Here is a 19,983-nt window from a genome sequence, read left to right as displayed (position 1 = left end):
TTTAAGGGCCGTCTCTGCTGGAAATCCCGCAGGAAGAGATTGTGAGATGTGAAACACAGAATGTCTGCAACTTTGTTGTAGCAATTGTGATGGTAATAAAGTAAAATAGATGATTACATGTGAAAATTCATAAGTGATAAGTGATTTTTGTGTTTGTCCACCCTGAAAAAAAAATAAGTTTTTCCCTCCTCTTGTCAATGTCGAAATGTCTCCATTTCAGGCTTTATTAGAGATTTAGGTACAGGTTGGAACAGTCAGAGGTTTACTAAGGTCAAGCCATATAACACAATAAAATCACACAGCCAAGTTAAAGTGAAGGCCTTAAAAGTAAAGCATAACCATATGGGCCGTAAATAGTCAGATAATGCTTTTTCAGGAAAAATACTGAATCCATTTCCAATTTATTTACTATTTGTTTAAACAAAATGTACTATCTCAAACACATTTAAGTTTCTGCAAAAAATATAATCCAAACATTCAAACATATTTACTTTTAGCAGAAGAAAGAAAAAGGCTTTAACTTGCTCATATATGTGTATACAACAAAGGGATTGAGAACTTCGATAATGTATGGGTCACCATTATGCCATTTATTAATTCATTGTTGAGAACACGTTAAATGCACTTAAAACACATTTCATATTTCATAAATATTTCATAATAAAGAGAAAGATGTTTCACCTTGCGCCTATGAGAATAGCATTATAGAGTTGCAACTATCTTCAAGAAAGAGAGTAAGGCACAAAAGAGACACCTTATTCATACAGTTTATTCATGCTATTACACTAAATATCTGGAAATGTATTAGGAAGCTATACTGTAAGTTAAATGATCCCCAGCGTAAGTACTCTTTGCATGCTCCAAGTGGCAGGTATCATGGAAAAAAAAGACTGCAGCTGTGTGAAAGAAGTCTAAAAGTATGTTCCCAGCAGTGGAAATCAATCAAAAATATTTGGTCTGGATGCAAGGAAACCTGCTCTGTTTTTTTACGGTAAAGTGCATAATGTTTTAGTTTTTTGTACGGGGAACCACTCTGTGCTAAAAGTCTTCGACAGAAAAAGGAAATGTGGACAATAATATCACCAAAGATAAAATCCTTTGGTTAAAGCACATCAATTATTGCCAGCTGTGAGTAACAGTCCTGCCAACTCCTCAGTGGAATCGACTGAATGACGAGTAAAACTGAGCCTGCCGCACGCTTAGATGATCCCTGTGCTTATTTACATGCAAACTTACAGCGCAGAAGAGTTACATACAAATATCTATATTGTCCCCGAGCGTCCTCATCTAAATTCAGCAGGTAAGCATACCGTTGTTTAATTATCTCATAGCTGGGGGAAACGAATCCTCTGATACCTGCCTCGATAAGCCTGTGTAACCAGGTACTGCTGACATAGGATATGTTACTATATTTTTCTCTGATTGTCTGCGCATGACCATGTCATGGTCTAAGTGGGAGGCAAAAAAAAAAGACAAAAAAAGGCACTAAGGTGAAAAGCATAATGCAGGGGGGAAGAAATGGTACATAGTCATACAAGGGAAAGAAAAATGGAATAAAAAAAGGTCAACTAAATAGCAAACTGCATGATATAAGCATAAGGCATACATGAGTACATTTCCAAACACATGTTTATACAAAAGAATATCATACAATAACATTTAGTATAGATGAACAATGTGATATTGACGAGGAAGCGAGACAAAATTCATTTCTAGTCTATTCACAGATTCCCTACATGATTTCCAGCCTCTTATTCTGTTTCCCTGTAAACAAATCATTGAAATGATGCAAAAAAAGTCATATAAAAACCATTTGAGTCACGGCCGCTGTTGTCTTCCGTCGATTTCACTGCTGTAAGGCACAAATTCGGTTGTAGCGGACGGACTGCACAAACAAATGAACCAAAATGATGAAGCATGACATCCATTGTCTATCTTGTCCATTCATTAACTTACAGATCACACTCAAAATGAAGATTGTCATTTGTCAACGATAGAAGTATTTCAGTCTCATTGAGCTGTTTGGTCCGCGAAACAACATCTGCTACAAGTTAAGGCAAGTGTAGTCGTATACGTTGCCCCTGATTTTAACTTCCGCTTTTGGAAATTTAACATTCATCTGTTTGTTGAAATAGAGCTTGCCAGTGGTTGTCATTGTGAGTCTGCAGCGTGACTTTGAGCTGACGGGGGGGTGATGGTCAGGTGGGAGAACCATGGACAAAAACGTATTCTTCTTCATCTGGATCTCTAGTTTTTTTGGTCCTCTACGTGTTGATGCCGCAGCTGTTTGAGTGTGTGTGTGTGTGTGTGCTGCTGCTGAAGACCTCTGGACATCTATGCATGAGTGTGCACAGAGATGCTGGAGAGGTCGTTCCTGATGATCTCGTTAACTGTGGAGAGAAAAAAGTTGCAAATTGTTATCAACCTTTTACGTTACATGTCTTTTCATCCCAAAACACCAGTAAGGCTTACAACAAGAAGCTTGTCAGTTTCATGCTGGTGTGCTGGTTATGGATCTTATTTTTTGATGTGTCAAAAATCTGTTTCTATTGTGCTCGGCGGATGTCGGGGTGTGAGGGGATCGAGGGCCTGAATAGTTCAAACTAATACAGGACTTTCACACAGGAGACACGTGAAACCGATGTATGACATTGGCTTATTGGAAATCACGTGTGTGACTTAATTAAATAATGTTACCAAAGAGAATAAGGTCAAATGAGAATACAGTTTGGTATCGTGGAATTACGTTACATGTGATTTAGCTGTCGCTTTCATCCAAAGCGACTTACAATATTTAACTTTGCAGGACACAGGGTTGTCGGTTTTAATCCCCGCCCATGTAGGACCAAGCAAAGGGCCTTCGCCTAAAGCTCAAAGGGACTTGAAATGTTGCCTCGAACTAATTAAATCCCATCAAATACGGCATTTATTCATTTCTTAATTACAGGAGAACCCTGAAAACGGATGTTACACTCGTGCTTGCAACCAACCAATGCTGCACCCAATACCTGGCGTCGATGACGTCGAGTTGAAAAATAGCAGCTGCGAACCAAACACATCGCCGTGGTTACCAGCCTTTTTAAAACTCCTATCTCCCCCGTACACACATCTCTGTTTTGAAGTCACCATCTCGTCTTTCCTGCACTTAGTTCCTGTGCCCGCCACTTTCCCACAGTCGGGCAGACACAGATCTGTCCGCTGCCTTTATCTGCTCTGTGTTCTTTGGCAAAACAGAGGGAAGTGGCTGTGAAGATGGCGAGGACCCCGAGCACTGCAGCTCAACGCAAACAACAAGCCCCTCAGTCTCATAAAGCTCGCCGAGATAAAGTGGGCCAATGTAGACACGGGGAGAGAGAGAGAGAGAGAGAGAGGGAGTGACAGAGACGGAGTCTGGTGAAACACGGATCCGCAGCGAGGAGCCGAGACAGGAAGTCCACCCACTCATGCCTGCCGTTCGTTATCACTAGATACTGTTTGGCAATTGGCATAAAACATCTGCACTGATCAATGCCAACACAAGGGGAGGCCTTTTTAATGCGCAAACGTCTCAATGCTGTAAATTGCTATCGGTACGATGCCACATGCCACATGCCATATGGTGTAATGCCCACATTACCAAGGATGAATTCAATAACCCAATAAACAATGGTTCACAGATTGCATTTTCTTTTTTAAAGAGGTAGGCCAGAAACGTACAGTAGCAAGCCCTGCTTTATGTAGCACCCCCCCCCCCCCCCCCCCGCCCCCTCTCCGCCCCCTCAAACAAACAGATTGCTAGGGACTAACCTCCATAAACAGGAGGAACTCCCATTGGAAAATCCCACCTGTGCCAACACTGCTGGGTGTTTTCAACTGTATTGCCCTCCAGGCCAAACGTGCATTTACACGCTGAGTCTATTTTTAGCTCTGCCATCGCAGGACACGATGTGAAAATTAGAGGATCAAACTTAAATGTCGCTGCGCTCGGGGTGAGAAAACTGCTCCAGGTAGTTTATGAAGAAGGGAAAACCCAACAGCCCCGTGGCAGAGAGCCACAAATGTACTCTCTTTCCTCTTTTCGTTCATTGTAAACAAAAAAAATAGTGACGTCTCCTGCGCCCCCACTTAAACTGAGGTGTTATTTTGTTATGTGTCATCAACTAATATTTTCCATCGGCATGCTCAATGATGTTCCATTCCGAAGAGACAAGAGATAAACCGAGAAGAAAGATGAAACTATGGTCTCCGTGTATGCACTCTGTCAGCAGTGTGAAAATCTCAGAAGCAGGATGTGGCCAACTGTTTTACCACAAGACAACACCAAGCTGCTATTTATAGCTGTTCAAAAGGGTAGCTCACTTTTTATTTGCACCAACTTCTCAGAAACTGAGAAATTGTCAAGAACAGTTGAGGAAACGGAGTGTGCAAAGAAAAGCAGGTATTTCCTTTGAATGCATGTGAACAAGCATTCAAAGGAACAGGTCGTTTTCGATGACGGCCACCCAAATAAATTCAATTTAGTTTGCAAAAAAAAGAAATTGAAAACATTTAATTTTTATTGAATCATGTCATTATTTTTTTAATGTTAATGCCAATGAATATATTCCTGCTTTTCCATTTAAGTCAAACTTGTTGTTTTACTGTCCATGAAAGGACCAGATAACCACAAACATGCAGGAAATGAATGAGAACATAGTGGGGAACATTTAGTCCAAGGAGGACACTGGCTCCAAAAATGAATGATGTGCTCTGTAAACTAGGCTGTGTGAAGCTAGTTGCAATGTTAAAAACATTACTGATGATCATTTGTGCTATTTCAATAAAGAACGGTATGCTATTTAATCCAATAATATGTTTGCTGTCAGACGTGTACATAAATTAGCTTTTTGTAGCTTATCTTTATCTTTCTCGACAGCATTGGAAACCTTTTTAAATTTTTTTTTTTTATTTTTCCATTTGCCCAGGTTAATAATGGAAAGCTGTAACTGGGAGGATACCATTTCATGACTAAACAAGAGCAGTGGAAAATTAAACCCCAAATATTCCATTGCTGTAAAAAAAAAAGAAAAGAAAAGAAAAAAACCCAGCCTGCTAGTCTTAGTTAAAAAAGAGTGAAATCCTCTATTAGCCGTAGTGCCAGAGCCACCAGCGAACTGCAGTCCAGACCTGTCAGGGCGCAGAGCTACGGCCAGGTGGCCGTGAGATTTATTTAAAGGCAGGTGTGAGCGGGACACAGAAATATGACTCAGATTTACACTGATGCCAACAATGTTGAAGAATGGACAATACAGCTCCTTTGTGAAGGCCTACCAGGGGTTTCCAGGTAGTGGCTCGCAGCCAGCGCGGCTTCAAGGCCGAATGAACGTCGACGTCGCTAAAACAAGCGCTCTGCATCAACGGTGACTCCAAAAAAACGCAGTGCGGCTCCACTGTTATGAACCCGTCTACTGTGCAACGAGGCAGGTTGTATTTGACAGAACATAATAAGAAGGAGCCGACTGAGCTCTGACCCAAAAATAGCACAGCTTTAAAATAACACCGCAACGGGCTGCATGAGGTGTGGGCGTGCAGCTACAGGTGCTTGAGGAAAGACACAATACAAGCAGGGAACTCCACTAAGGTGTGTTTTTCAAGATGCTAAAACACATGCAATGAACTGTGGAATAAAGAAAAGGTCCAAAAAGTAGGCTTGGCTTTTTCGTGACGAAGAGCCAACACAGTGGTCTCACCGTTGTGGACGATGGGGGTTCATTCGACGCCGTGCTAATTGTCAGAGATGAATTGCAGACCGTATTTTTCACTGGCATTACAAACCAAAAGTTACAGCGTTTATAGAAGTTTGGCCGCCTTTGTACGCAGTAATCCAAGCATGGGCGCTGTGACCTCATTTGTCTACTCTGAGAGTTCAGAGTGAACCGGACCTGCACTGGGGATTCAGTTAGCATTGTTAGAGGAGAGTGCTGTGCATTGGGGTTCGATAACAGCCGGGCTTCCTCCGAGCACAGAGGATGCCCTATGTGGTCGGGAGAGAAGCAGAGCCTCGAGGCCTGAGAGCCGCCCCGAGGTTCCTGCGTAACACAATCTCCTTCGGCCAAATCAGGGCTGACTGGCAATGACCTGGAGAGAGAGAGAGGGAGAGAGAGAGAGAGAGAGAGAGAGCGCGAGTGACTTCACCTTCCCCTGGCCTCCCTCAGCTGACCAGCAAAAACATGACCTCTGAACTCCAGTTTGTAATGGAGGCTTCCTGCAAGGGACTCGGATTCTCGCATGGAGTCTCTTGATGCCAAAGTAGCTGGAGGCACCTTCCTGAGCTTCTCTCACTTTCACCACATGAGTAGACGGCAGCTGTGCGAGGGTCAAAGACCTTCACACTGTAGCCAAAGGGAAATGTTTCCAATGCTCACTCGTACCCCCCCCCCCCCCGTGGTAGCACATCGGGTTTGTGAGAAAGCGGAGGTCACTTTCCGTCTATTGTGGCGCTCACTGCATCATAGGAGGAAACAAGTCTGAGTCACAAAGGCTCTTTTACACAAACACAGATAAATACTGGGATCATATTTTGGAGAGCAAAAGGAAATCTGAACTGCTTTCATGTGATTTGGTAGGGGAAGTTAAACTGAAGCCCAAACCTTGCTTGGAGAGAGACAATTGAATTTCCTAGTACATATTACTTTTGTTTCCCCACTATATCAAATCTTCTCTTGGCCTCAGCAGAAACACTTAATGGACAATTTGCTGCCTCCCACGCACGACTCAAGCTACTGGATGCAGGGAGAGGGGCTCAGACAACGTCACTTATCTCGGGGCCGATACCCAGCAGCGTCAAAAATAGGGAGGGGTCAAAGGTCAGGACACACATGAATGACACAGGCGGAAAAGGGAAAATACGGATGGAGGGACTGCGACAGAAGGAGCAAAATGGAGGGAGACACAATCGGTATTCCCCACAGATAAACCCAAATGGAAAGAGACAGAGCGTTCCACTAATACTTCATCGTGATGAAGTGCTTCATAAATTCATCTGAGCCTCGCAGGTAGACAGCTTGTAATCCATCGGAGGGATCCCTTTGGGCCTAATGATGTGATGATATGTACAGACGGCATATTTCATCCCTACAGCTAGGATGGCGGATGTGTGAAGCCCCGGGCTTTCCCATGTGGAACCACTCAGTCTCCTCAAATGACATAAGAGAGATGCTGGAGAAGAAGATGAAGAAGACGACGACAAAAAAAAAAAAAAAAAGAAGAGATAGGGCTGCACGGCCGCAGTTTGTTTTGAAAACAAAGCGAGAATTCACTCCGCGAGCTGAGGTTTTACAAATGCTCCACAGCAGCCGTGTGGTACTGTGAAAACACAGCTGTGCCCCGGGCTGCAGCCGATCATCTCTCCACACACTGTGAACAACGATGCCATGAAATGTGGGATGTAGGATTGTCCTCACCACAGAGGCCTTGTTGCTGGAGGTGGATTTTGGGTGGTATGTACGGTAGAATAAAAAGGATACCTGCAGACGCCGCTGTGCAGTCATGGAAACTGTTGTTAATTTGGTAAAGCGACTCTTGAGGTTGCAAAAAGCATTTTGGAGCCTACTCATTACTTGATTTATTACTTCATAAAACATTGTAAATATTTGTATATAGTCCTTATTTGCCAGTTTCTAGTCCTAGTAAACTATGGTCCAATTTGGAGTACAATAAACCATATAGCAGGGTATGCTTGAGGGCGGGACTATCTTGTCATCGACAGGTTGCGACCACGCTGTTGACGGCGTTTTGGTTGTTTTAAGCTCCACCCGCTGGTTTCCATTCTGGTTCCAAAAAAACAAGATGGTGACGCCCAAAATGTCGGTTTCTCTTCCCTTTTCCCATCTTTTCTCAAAGTCTTGCAGAGCAGGGATTCCAAAAGAGGAGTTTTACAAACCTTTTCTTTTGTGTTCTGATGTCACTGAGGAGATGTCCAATCAATATGTCTGCTGCTGTTTTTAGTCAAGGGCCCCTGGCTCAGTTGGATGAGACATGAAGCAGCATGGAGAAATACCAATGGCACACTCCGAGCGTCATGTGGAGACTCAGAGGCGAACTGCGCTCTAATGTGCCTCTCTTTACAGAGAATTTCATGCTTTGTAGTTGACAGCAGAGTCGGACATGTTGCCTGAAGCGAATGGCCTGAGCCTGGAGGAATAAACTGTGTGCCCAGTCCAGATTAGAATCGCTCAAAAACACTAAAGCAGCCACTGGAAACGCCGCTATCCGGTGCTCGAGAACCGTCAAGCGGCAGAATCCCGAATTAGAAACCCAGAGACAACAACTTTTACGGCGAGCCCCACCACTGGTGTGCTTATTTTGGCCACAGCAGTGCGCAACCTTTGTCTTTGATCTCGCATGGGTCTGCTGTGCCTCTCCCTATCTCACCTCACTCTGTCTCTCTTTGTGAGCCTGCCACTTCCCTCTCCTCCTCCTCCTCCTCCTCCTCCTCCTCTCACTTCCTCCCGGGCCCGGGAGGCCACGGGTGTGCTCGCTCGAGGCCGGTCTCCTGGGAGGATGAGGGGGAGGTGTTTACATGGTTGGAGCTGCTCTCCAGTGCCCTCATCACTGGCTTTTTCTCTAATCACTGTGCCGCCGCTTTCACAGTGCGATGGCAGAACAAAACAAAACATACATATTAACAATTAACTTCTTTTAGTTTAAGAAACTGATATGTTTTTTTATTAATCTTGTGAACTTTTATATATGTCGTGGGTTCTGACCCCCAGGCTGGGAACTATTGATCAAGCACACTAGCTGCCGTAAGTGTACTGCCGCAGGAGTATATACCTACTACTTACTAAACGGACAAGACAGCACTGCCCACTCAGTGACTTTGATTACACGCTTCAGTTTGGTTGTTTTAGGTGCCGTGGAGCACTGGCACAGCAGAGCTCTACAATCAAAGCTTCTGACATTCAGTTCCACACAACTAGTGAGGCATAACTGTGTAAAAGCCTGAAAACACACCAAGCCGAGTGAAACAGACATTTTTGCAATTGCGATATGAAAGAAGAGATTAAAGCTCTTTTCCACGGCTCATTACTGATGGGGCTATGGTAAAATAACCAGCCATCTGATAAAGTCGAGGTGATTGATTCAGAATTAGAAACGCATGCTCCCGCGGAGGCCGAGGCGGACGGCTCCAGATTTCACTGGTTTCAAAATTGGAACCCGAGGAAAATAATATGAACATATTGAAGCAATCACACTTCAGTGGGCTGCAGCCGCCTTAGAGCAAATTTTGCTGCGCACTTGCATACGATATGTGATTTATACACGCCGTTGTATTGAGCTTCCTTAAATCACCTGTAGTCAGTTGTTATACTCGGGTTTGCGCGGAATTGTTTTCTTTTGTCCAAACGCCGAGAAACTGTGCTCGGCATGTCCAAAAGGGTTAAAAGTGCAAGCTTTATTGCTTTTATTGCACTACAAAGTATACTAGAGGTAGGTAAATCTTAAGAAAGCACCTCTCCATCCAACATCCCCGCTGAGCTGCAGCGCTCCGAACCCAGGCGGAGTGTGATCTGATTAACACTCTGTCTGCTGACCTTCAAGCTGAACTTAAAGCTTCGGATGGGCGCGAAGATCCCAACGCGGAGAAGAGAAGCCGACCTCGGGGCACAGCGTGGATCAATTCAAGTGGATCAGCCTGGAGGTATACAAAGGCGATCTCGGCTAATGTTACCCGTACCTCCTTTTCATCGATACCGCGTTTGTTTTTTTCGCAGAGAAGAACTTTAATCCACCTGGAAAAATTGTACAGTTTTCAAGGAAGGGGGCTACTCCTTCTGGGGATTGTAGGTGAGGCAGACACGTTCGCCGTCACCTCTAAATCATACAACTGCATTTTTCACCTGCTTCTGTTCGAATCGCACAGCTTTTTCAGTCGCTGGGGCTTTGGGTGCCAAATAAATGCCTGTCACAGAGATAAGAGCCAGGTCAAAGAGAAAATATGTTTCTCTATGAAGTAGTAAATCTAGCTGGTTTCATTAAAACGTTCATGACACTTCTGCTCACAATGTATAACGCTTGAGTGTTCAAGTTTCCTGTATATTTAAAAAAAAACAGACGTGCAACACAGAAAAAATGTCTGATGAGTAAATATCTGCCGATAGACGTTATGTCAAAGTCATGTCAACAGTTTATTACTTTTCATGAATTGCTTTGAAATGCTAAGTAAGGTCAGCTAAAATAAAGCGCCATATTTCAGTGCTAAATAGAGCACAGAGGTTGGTTAAAAGCCTCTAGGCCTGTTTTGGAGTTAAATGCATTAATACGGAGGTTTGCTTTGTGCCTCTCTAGCCTTTCATCAGTTAATCTCACAATATTTACCACAATAAAAAAAAAGGCTTACTGAGCGCAAAAGGGTTTCCCTGTTTGTTAGCGCGTTGTTTTTTTTAGAGGATCTGAGCTCAGCTGAGTACAATCAGACGAGTCAGGGGACCCGTTGGTGTTTACAACCGCCGTGGGTCATGTGTCAACAGTAGGACACTTACAGTTCAGTGGTTATGATCATTCCCTCCCCTGAAGTAAACCCTGGCGTAAAGTCTCTGCACTGCCACCGGTTGGAGAGGAAATGTGATCTTTAACTTTTTCTTTGTTTGTCTTTCATTGACTTTTAGCGTTTGAGCTGTGAAAGCAGCCAGGGGGAAAATCACCAACGTCGCGTGTTACTTTCTTCCATCGCAGATTTTCCCCTATTTCTTTTAGCCCGTCTGCGTGTCTGTTTCTCCTTTATTCTGATGTCTGACCTGATTCTCTTCATGCTCGCCGAATATTCCTGAGGGTGAGGACATTTTTTTTCAATCCGCAAAAGCTTAAAACACTAAAGTACATCTCATGACTGGGGGGGGCTGATCCTCCATTTGAGGCCCGTGACTTACCGACATCACGCTGAAAAGAACCCAGGAAAGAGTTGGATTGAAAATGCCATGATTGTCACTTCCGACACGTTCACCAATGTCACGGTTGCACTTTACGTTGACCTGCCACTGCTTACAACAATTTGTCAAAGGTCTGCAACTCCAAAACAGTGCACATGTGCATTGAGTTTATTGCCCCGGGACCCTCAGTCCTTCAAATTTTTTATCTGCATCTGTATTTCCCTTCTGCACGTCCCCCCCTCCCCCTCCTCTCCCCTCTTTATGACTCACTCGCTCACCCACCCTCTTTTTTCTGTGGTATCTAGACAAACTCTGCCAAGAATTGGAAAATCCGACGGCTTTCCCCAACCCCACCGGCTGGATCAGACTTCTCTGTTGACATCCGTCGGGACAGAGTACTATTTCACTGAGCTAACAGATTTCAGATGAGGGGCTGTTATTAAGTGGTCTGGGACGGGGTCCCGCTCCTGTTTACTGGTGCCACAGGTATTTGCAACCCCCGAAATACAAAACACTGAAATTGCAGTGTGGGTTTTATGTTAAAGTGTCCAAAAAGCAAGACACCCTGCAAGCTTCAGGGATGTTGCCCAGAAGCCGATGGTGACCCCTGACCTGCCTGTGGAGAGATTTGTTTTTCTGTGAATGAATTCGGCTTGTTGGGTATTTAGTACGTTTCCCCCCCCGACTGTACGAGTTTTCCATATGCTCATATTTCTTAGAAGGAAATATCCCAGATTGAAGGCTAATTTATGGTTTCTGTGACTGCAAAGCGTGCTTGATGATTGCAGTAATATCAGACATTTCCACAGGAACAGTGTGTTATACTAATTGCAGTCGTGGTGTAGTGTTTGCGGGCATTGCAGAATGTTCTTCTAATTAAAAAAAACACTTAACATATCATCAAAACATACCCTCAGAGCTTTGCGCATGCCACACCGCCCCTTTGCCCCGTGAGCACCTGACGCAGACAAGAGGTTACATCTAATCTGGCCAAAATGGAAATAAGCTTAGAGATACGAGCTTGGACCATGCTGAAACACAACCGCCACAGAGCCACAGGTAGGGAAGACGGAGACTCTCTCAGTCATCGCGTTGTCAACCACGCTGACATTTGTCCTGTGATGGGTTAGGAAGGCGAGTGTCTGGCGTGGTGCGGTAGCGCCGTGATCACAGATGTACACAGCAAGGTCCCAGCCAAGCCACAGGCCCTGTCTGAGTCCTGACCCGCTGTGATCCGTGCGGCTCAGTGGCTTTCCAACGCGTGTTTCCTAAACCTCAGAATGTGAGCCACGGAGGCCGGGCTCCTAAACTGCTGCGTCGGGAGAAACTGGAAGAAATACATGAGGTATGACAAACTGAAGTAATATAACTTGAATGAATAGATTCAAACGTGTTTGGAGAAGAAAGGCCCTGTGGCTTTTACCCTGGTATTCGTTTTATCTTTGATTTCCACACACAGTCAATAGTGTGTGTCTTTTACACAATGGGGAAGTAATGGGGGAAAAAAAATAAAATCCTTACAGTAGCAAATCTCACAAATCTGTATCACACATTTCTGACATTTGGGGAAAAATAAACACTAAAGCCATTCAAAATCAAAAGTCTCACACATAAATTTGAGCGTGCATCAGATCGCAGACACAAAAGAAATCCAATTTGTTTAGATTATTTAGCTGAAGTTTTTCAGCAGACACATTCTTTCTCAGTGACTGTGGATATTATGACAGAGCGACTGAAACCAGACCAGGTCCTCTGGCTAGCACGCACACACATAAAAGCCAGCGCCCTGCGGTAACTAATGGACTTGACTCTTACAGATTCATCTAGCTGTGCTTATCAACCAAAAATATTCCCAATGGTTTTAAAAAGAGCTAAAAACCGTAGTAGTATACTGTGATCCCATTGTCACTGTCATATGTAACCACTTAGACCCAATTATTTGCTTAACTGCAAGCAATCTTAGACAATAGTGTCTGTAATTGAGTGCATTTCTTAATATGTGTTTCAAGAACAATGAAAAAGTGATCAAAACCAGGAATGTAAAGGCTCTTATGTTGAGCCAATGGGACAGAGATAAAAGAGATGTAAAAAGAAACAGAGGGTACGAAGGTAATCCAAAGGACTTCCACTTAACTGGGAATCTATTCCTCTTCTATTGCACAGACGTCATGGCGTTCTCTGGCTTACATTACGGCACTTCCATTGTAACTCCCACACTTCCATACTTTATATTACAATATGAGGTAATGTTTAAGCAGGCTGTTACCTGCGTTCAAAATCAAAAGCTCACCAAGTGTGCCGCACTTTGTACGATTTGTTTTATGAGGGAATCAATCAATTATTATCAGCCACAACGCTAACCCTAACTCAGGAAAACAAATAGCTTCAACGGGACTTCAACATCCGATAAGGGTGACAATCATTGCAACTGTACTTGCACAGTAAAATAAATGTTTTTGGATATTAATGAGAAGAAATTGAATCAAATTCATTGCTGATCCCAAAAGTGTAGTTTTCCTCTGCATCAAAGGGTTTTGTTTTTTTGGGGGGTTTTCCTATGCCAATATAAAAAGTTTTTTATTCAGTCTGTAATTTACGATTATACAAAATAAAATGAATTGAATTGATTTGATGAAGGTGGTACAATCCTTGTGCAGCCACCAACTAGTTATTCCTATGCCTATAAAAACAGCTAAGCTCAAACTTGTACTTATACCTCACTGTGTCAAGTGCAAACAGGAAATACTTTGAGAATGCAAGCAGTGACAACAAGAGTAAAAAAACAACAACAACACATCCTCTAGTCATAAATAATAAAGAAGCCATCACCCTTCTTCTTTCACCCGTCAATATCAATATGTCTGGAAGGAGACTATGTTCTTAGCATTGCACTTAACGACAAGACATCCTCTCTTTCTGTGCACTCTTAGCTTGAGATTGACCTGCTCCTAAAAGGCCAGGGGGGAGGGGGGGGGGTCAGAGGTGGAGTGTTGTGAAAGCACCGGCAGTCAGCACTTCCCCATCTCCCTGATTCTATTAACTAAAAGAGACACGGACACACAAACACGTACCATCCAAAGGTACAGGAGCAGCTCTGCTTTAGTGAGTCCCCTTGGACACTTTGATGAACACCGCACGCAATCCCCCCCCCCCCCCCCCCCCCCCCAAAAAAATCCTCTGCCTGTCCTCTGACCCTCTCCAATCCCGGAGCCAGCCTTGCGGCACACTCCAATGTTAGCGACTCAGCATGTTTTCAGCGCGGCGCGGACGGCCTCTCAATCATCATTAGGGGTTTTTGCGGAGTCCTGGGGTCTGGGAAACTTGCCAGAATGTGTTAAAATTTCCATGAGGAAAGCCTTCGAGTTGCGTTCGGAGGCATCCGTGGTGGACGGTGATCCTCAGGAAGGTTAGCCTTTTAAAAAAAAAAAAAAAAATATTTAAGTGGCAACCGGGTGGGGAGGAGGAGGAAAGCAGGGCCGACAACAATTCTGTTTTCATTTGGAGAAAAACAAGCCTAGCAGGGTTCCAAATGCATCAACTTTGAATCGGGGAGGAAACAATCACAAGGAAAACTAGCCGGTAACACGAGGCAATCAGAGCCCATATGTCAAATGTCCAAAAAAAATCCACAGAGGCTGCGTTGCGCTCCGTGTTTTTCTTATTTTGGGGAATAAGGGCCCTCTGTTTCCCGGGGAGGCAGCTGGTAGGAATCTGGCCCTCTGATTAACACGAGCTCATTTGCTGTGTGCCGCGTTCAGCTGCACTTCAGGATATCACCTGTCGCGGCGGCAGCTAATCAGACGGGACACACGGCAGCGCGCTCACACGAGCGCCAGCCCGGCCGGCGCACCGCTTCTGCTCTACACACACACACACACACACACACACACACACACACGCGCGCGCACATCTGCAGCAAAAAAATACCTCCAAACACCCGGGGATAGAGCTTCAAGTGAAGGGTCTTCAACACGTGATGTGAGGAACTTTCAAATATAGTTTGCGTAAGAGAAGAAAGAGGCCACGATCAAAGGTGTCCATGCGTGTTAGTGAGTGTGTGTGTGTGTGTGTGTGTGTGTTTGTGGACAGACGTGTGCGCCAGTGGTTGTTTGGGAAAACAAACAACACACTTACTGCAAAGTGTAACCATTTTAGCGTTTCTTTTTTAGCTCTAATTAGACACGGCAAACTCAAAGGCCGCGGACCCTGTTTTTCATACACTCTATTTTTAAGTGCACTAGTGTCATTGGACTGGCATTATCCTCACAGTAAAGCACCTCGTAAGGCTGTGAGCAAACTAGAAGCTTCCTCCCTCCCACTGTGCGTATAACCGAGTTCTCCATTTTTGACTTGCGTCTATTTTGTAAATCCTGCTGATCTGCTGATCTTTTGCCCCAGCTATGAGAACTGAGACTCACACCGGTGACGGCCAACATGGCGCTGAGTGAAATAAACTTTCTACATCTGTCTGCCAAACCGGATTCTTACCGTAAAATCTCATTGCAGACAACCAAATCGTTGCCGTGTGTCTTGCGATGTAGCGAGAAAAGCTTCTATCGCAGCAGAGGGAAGAGTTTAGCAGATTACAATGGGAGACTGTGTACGGCAGTCGGGGGGAGGGTGGGGGGGGTTTAAATCCCAGACTCCCTCCATGCTAACCAAGCTCCTTGTGGTACAGTAGCTCACCGTTGATAAGTTGAGTGATTTCTCATGGGCTGTGTAAAATGTGAGCCTGGCCGGAGAGACACATTTCCTCTGGCTGATGAGAGCCGGAGGCCTCGGCGTTCGAGCGTGGGAGGCGCTCCGCTCTTGGGGAAGATCAAGTGTGCTCCAGCACAGACTCCAAATCACCCCACCCCCCACCCCCACAACCCCCAATTGCTGGGGAGGAACGCTGGTCTGCATTGCCGGCGTTAAATCACTGCCGCTGTGGTGAGGTCATCCACTTGTCTCCCCACCCCCCCCCCCCCCCCCCTCTAATGGAGCGCTCAGCTCGCTAACATATGCTGGTAATGCGTGTGGACAGGGAGACGGACGCCCTGCAAGCTGCCTTCCGATCTTATTTATTTTAGCTTAGGGCTCATTTGAGGGGTTTGGGATGGGGCCGGGCCGGGCCGGGCCTGCGAGCCGCGTGGATGCCTTTGGAGTGTGCTGTTACCACCGCACACTTACAGGGCCTTCACAGGCTCACCACAGATGCCTGCGCAGACGTTAGGTGATGCAAAACGGCAGCGCACTGAGGTTTCTCAAGGAGCTGCTTCTCTGTCCTGTCGGTCGATCAATACACATTCCTGCACGTCCCTAATGCAGCTGTAATCACTGGCTGAATACATTTGGCCACCGGGTTGGAGGGGCGATTGAACCTGCTAAAGTGACAGTGAACGGAGTAGTTGGGGAGAGGACCCTGATTATATATGTGCTATGTACATTTGGTGTATTTGCGTAGTGTTGGTGTAAAAGGACCTCTTTCCAACCTTGTTACAAAATGCTAAACGAAGCTACAGTTTCACTTTATCCAATTAAAACGGAAATGAAAGCTTCTGCCCGCCATAACTTATTGAAAACAGTCCAAAATTCAAATGAGCAGCTTCGTTTCCAATTAGATTTGCAGAGCCTTTCCGCAAACTCAAGAAAATGAGACGTGAGAAAATGGGGAGAGAGAAAAGAAAAGTTGGAAATCAGGTTATGGGGCTGATAACAGACAGGCATCCCGTGTCTCTGTGTTGTCTGTATGTGGTGAGGCCTAATGGGACTTATCGGGACCGACAGATATGCTGACAGCTGCATTTCAACTCAATTACAGTTTCACAGCAAAACTCCCCGTGTCCCCTTGTGCTTATCACTCCTCTTATTCCAGAGCTGTTGATTGAAGTGTGCACACACTCACACTTAACATCATTTTTCTGAAAAAAAGTTGGACAGGAAGGCCAATATTCCTGAGTTCAGTCGGAGGTGGGGGGAGGGGGTTAATGTTTGAAATTGGCCCGATGCCATTGATGTGCTCCGCGAACACACGTCATAACAACGAGTGGAGCCTCTGCTAACAAAGATAACAGGTTAGTGACCTGAGAGACACCGTGTCAGGTGGACATGGGAGGCAGTAAACTCGACCATATGCTGGTCCCCGGGGGTGTGACTGGTTTCATTGCCGGAGGGAGACCAGTGACCCCCGCAGCCTCCCCTGATGACGACAGCCGCATGGTGTCGACTCCATGGGGAAACAACGGGAAAACAAAGCCTTTGCCTTCCGGCTCCCAGCATCACTCCCAGAGCGATGGGGAGGGGGGGGGGGGGGGGGGGGGGGGGGGGAGGAGAGAAAAAATGGCTTGGCTCAGGAAACCCCTACCTATTGTTTTGCTTCCTTCATTAGTCCTTGTGTCAACAGTTTGGCTGGCTACGCGTGTGCCACTGTTTCAGTTCTGCTGCTCCCCCGACTGACCTCACTCTTCTCATGTTTTGACAGATTGTTTCAAAATCCCATCAAGGCAATTTAGCGTTTTTACCGTCGAAGCAGCCGCTTGGACAACATAAGCCGGACCGCGTGTTTCGCCAAGAGCAAATAAATCTGCCACGGTCTAAAATTAAACAAATGGGACCTACATCTGCTGCCAGAATCCTATCAGGAAATAGTGAGGGGGTACAGCAGGGTGCGGCCATGTGTGGGGGATTGCAGATAAGCAAGAGGTGTTAAGTAAATGAAATGTAAACAGCCATTTTTTTCTGGCATGGACAGAGAGCTCATTAAGCGATGCTTCCATAGTGAGAAACAAAACGCCTCCCCCGTTAGTCAAATTGTTATCAAATGGAAACTTGCAGACAACGTCACCTTGTTTGTCTTAACTCACCATCATCTAGGTACATCTGGTCCAGTTCCTGGGGCTCCTGTTTGACGGTGACGCCCATCGAAGGGGGGCGGGCATCTTCGGGTAACAGGCCGGGTGACCTCCTTCCGGTTGGGGTTGAGCCGGGCACCGCCTGAGCCGGACCGGGGCTGTAGGCCTGAACGAACGGACTCTCCGCAGTGCCCCCAGGAGTGGAGGGGTGGGAAACCGGGGAGGATGAGGGACTGCTGTTGGCATAGATAGGATGGTAACCGTGGGGCCCTGGGCTGTTGAGGTGGATGGGGCTGCCTTGAGAATGAAGCATCCCTAGGGGTGAGCTGTGGTCTGGCGATGCTGGATGGGTGAGGTTGGGGTGGCCAGGGGTCACCTGGATGGGGGGCACCGCAGGGCCTGGCTGCGCCGCATGGGTGGGGCTGTTGGGGAGGCACTTGGTGTATGCCACGGGGGACAGGTCATGCAGGGTGGGGCTGGAGCTGGGGGACGACGATGGCATGGCAGCATGGCGAGGCGGGCAGGGAGGGTAGCCACCAACCAGGCAGGCATCGGGGTCGGCTACAGGCATGATGGGAGTGAGTCTGGGCCGGCTGTAATAGGGCTTTGAATGCATGGGCAGTCTCGCAATCCCCAGAGAATCATATTCATCATTGGGTTCTGTCTTTATTATCGGCGCTGGGGGGAAAAAAGTAGAAAGAAAGGAGATGGAGATATTACAACAAAAAAAAAGGTGCAGGGAATCCACGTGGCGCATTGAGTGACGCCGAGTAAAGCAGTGAGCAAGCACAGTTGTGGCAGCGATACCCTCCATAATCCAAACAAACAACCACCAGTGGATATGGGCTCGGTGTCAACTTGGCTGAGCTCTCTAATAGAGAAACCCTCACGCCTTCCAACCGCCACCCCTCTCTACCGCGTCGGGGAAAAAAAGAGCGAGGGCAAAAGAATAGGGGGGGGGGGGAAAGAAAAATGGATGAGTCATCAGTGTGGAAAGCCACAGCTGGCTCTAATAACGAATACGGCCTATTTTCTTTGGACTCTCCTCCAGCTCTGATATAAAATAAAAGACAACTTTAAAAGGACCGGGCTGCTGCTGCTGCTCAAGGAGCCCAGGACCCCAAGGTTTCCTCCACACTCTACAAGTAATTGTTTCTCCCAGGACCAAAAGATAGAGGGAGAGGGTGAAAAAGGGAGATGATTTGATTTTGATTAGGCCGCCTGAGCTCCTTAAGAGGCTATGGAGTTGCGCCTGTGGTTTCAGGAGCTTCAGGCCCCCGGCTAATGGAGGAGAGTGCAGTGGCCACACTTTATCATCCTGCCTCTTCTCTTCCAATCTCTAATCCAGCGCAGATCGTCTGCACGGTTTCCTGATTGCTTTTGACGGACAGGTATCACATGCTTCCTGTTTGCCGTCAAATGCAGTTATCCAAAACAAACTTTCTATTAATTGAGAGATTTCAGAACAGAGCGATACAACCTGGGCTGAAAGATGGAGAGGAACGCACACTGACAAGCTCGCTGCCGATTTATCACATAAGACCATATAGACAGAGTGAGCCAGAGGAAAACTAATAGGGCAATGTTAAGACACCCAGATGCATAGCAAAGGCCTCTGAGTCACAATGTACACACTGTTTCTGTTTCTACACATTGTTAAAACGCGTTAATGGGTGTGGAGGGCGTCTGATGCCAACACTTGAGAGTTTTCAGTTCCAAGTGACGTTTCCTCATAGGCGCACAGATGTCAATGTGAACTGTAGGTACAAAATAGAAGCAAAGGGTCCATATGAAATGTATTTTTTTTTTTAAATACGTTTTTTATTGTGTCCATTATTTATCGGTGGGAGTTGCGTCGTCATTAATCACGCCCGTGGCCTCTGAGGGCGCCGAGATGCTGTGCGATGATAACAAAGCAGGGCGCACATTTACGTCAGCCCCCGCCTGCCGTCGGAGACCAGGGACCGGGTCAGGTGTCTGGGGCAGCATCGTAGGGGGGAGTCCCATGATACACAGGCCTCCACTCCACGGCCACAGGGGGATAACCAGCCAAGTCACATGGCTCCCACTACATCCACAGCCTCAGTTTCATCCACGCCTTCAGTTTTTTGTGTGTCAATGGATGGCACATGGCCATGGAGTCAAGGGGTGAGATGTCCCAGTTGCAGAGTAAAAATGCTGTAATAACAACAATCACTTCATGGTTATCAGTCCTCGTGGTTAATGATGATTTACACCAGTAGAAAAAACAGGGCTAAAAG

General features: G+C 46.0%; 1 protein-coding gene across 1 annotated transcript in view; it reads right to left on the bottom strand.

Annotated features, from left to right (window-relative positions):
• Window positions 1-215: 215 nt before the first annotated feature.
• LOC119198194 (nuclear factor of activated T-cells, cytoplasmic 1-like) overlaps window positions 216-19,983 on the bottom strand; it is a 51,650-nt gene continuing 31,882 nt past the window's right edge. Inside the window, exons 9-10 of the mRNA XM_037455121.2 lie at window positions 17,735-18,400; window positions 216-2,390 (exon numbers count right to left, since the gene is read on the bottom strand). Coding sequence (XP_037311018.2) covers window positions 2,335-2,390; window positions 17,735-18,400 — 722 coding nt within the window. The 3' untranslated portion in view covers window positions 216-2,334. The remainder of the gene's footprint in view (window positions 2,391-17,734; window positions 18,401-19,983) is intronic.

Source organism: Pungitius pungitius, chromosome 11 (assembly GCF_949316345.1).
Source record: "Pungitius pungitius chromosome 11, fPunPun2.1, whole genome shotgun sequence".
Taxonomy (NCBI): Eukaryota; Metazoa; Chordata; class Actinopteri; order Perciformes; family Gasterosteidae; genus Pungitius; species Pungitius pungitius.
The sequence above is the reverse complement of the archived record's forward strand: the minus strand, read 5'-3'. Positions and strand labels throughout refer to the sequence as shown.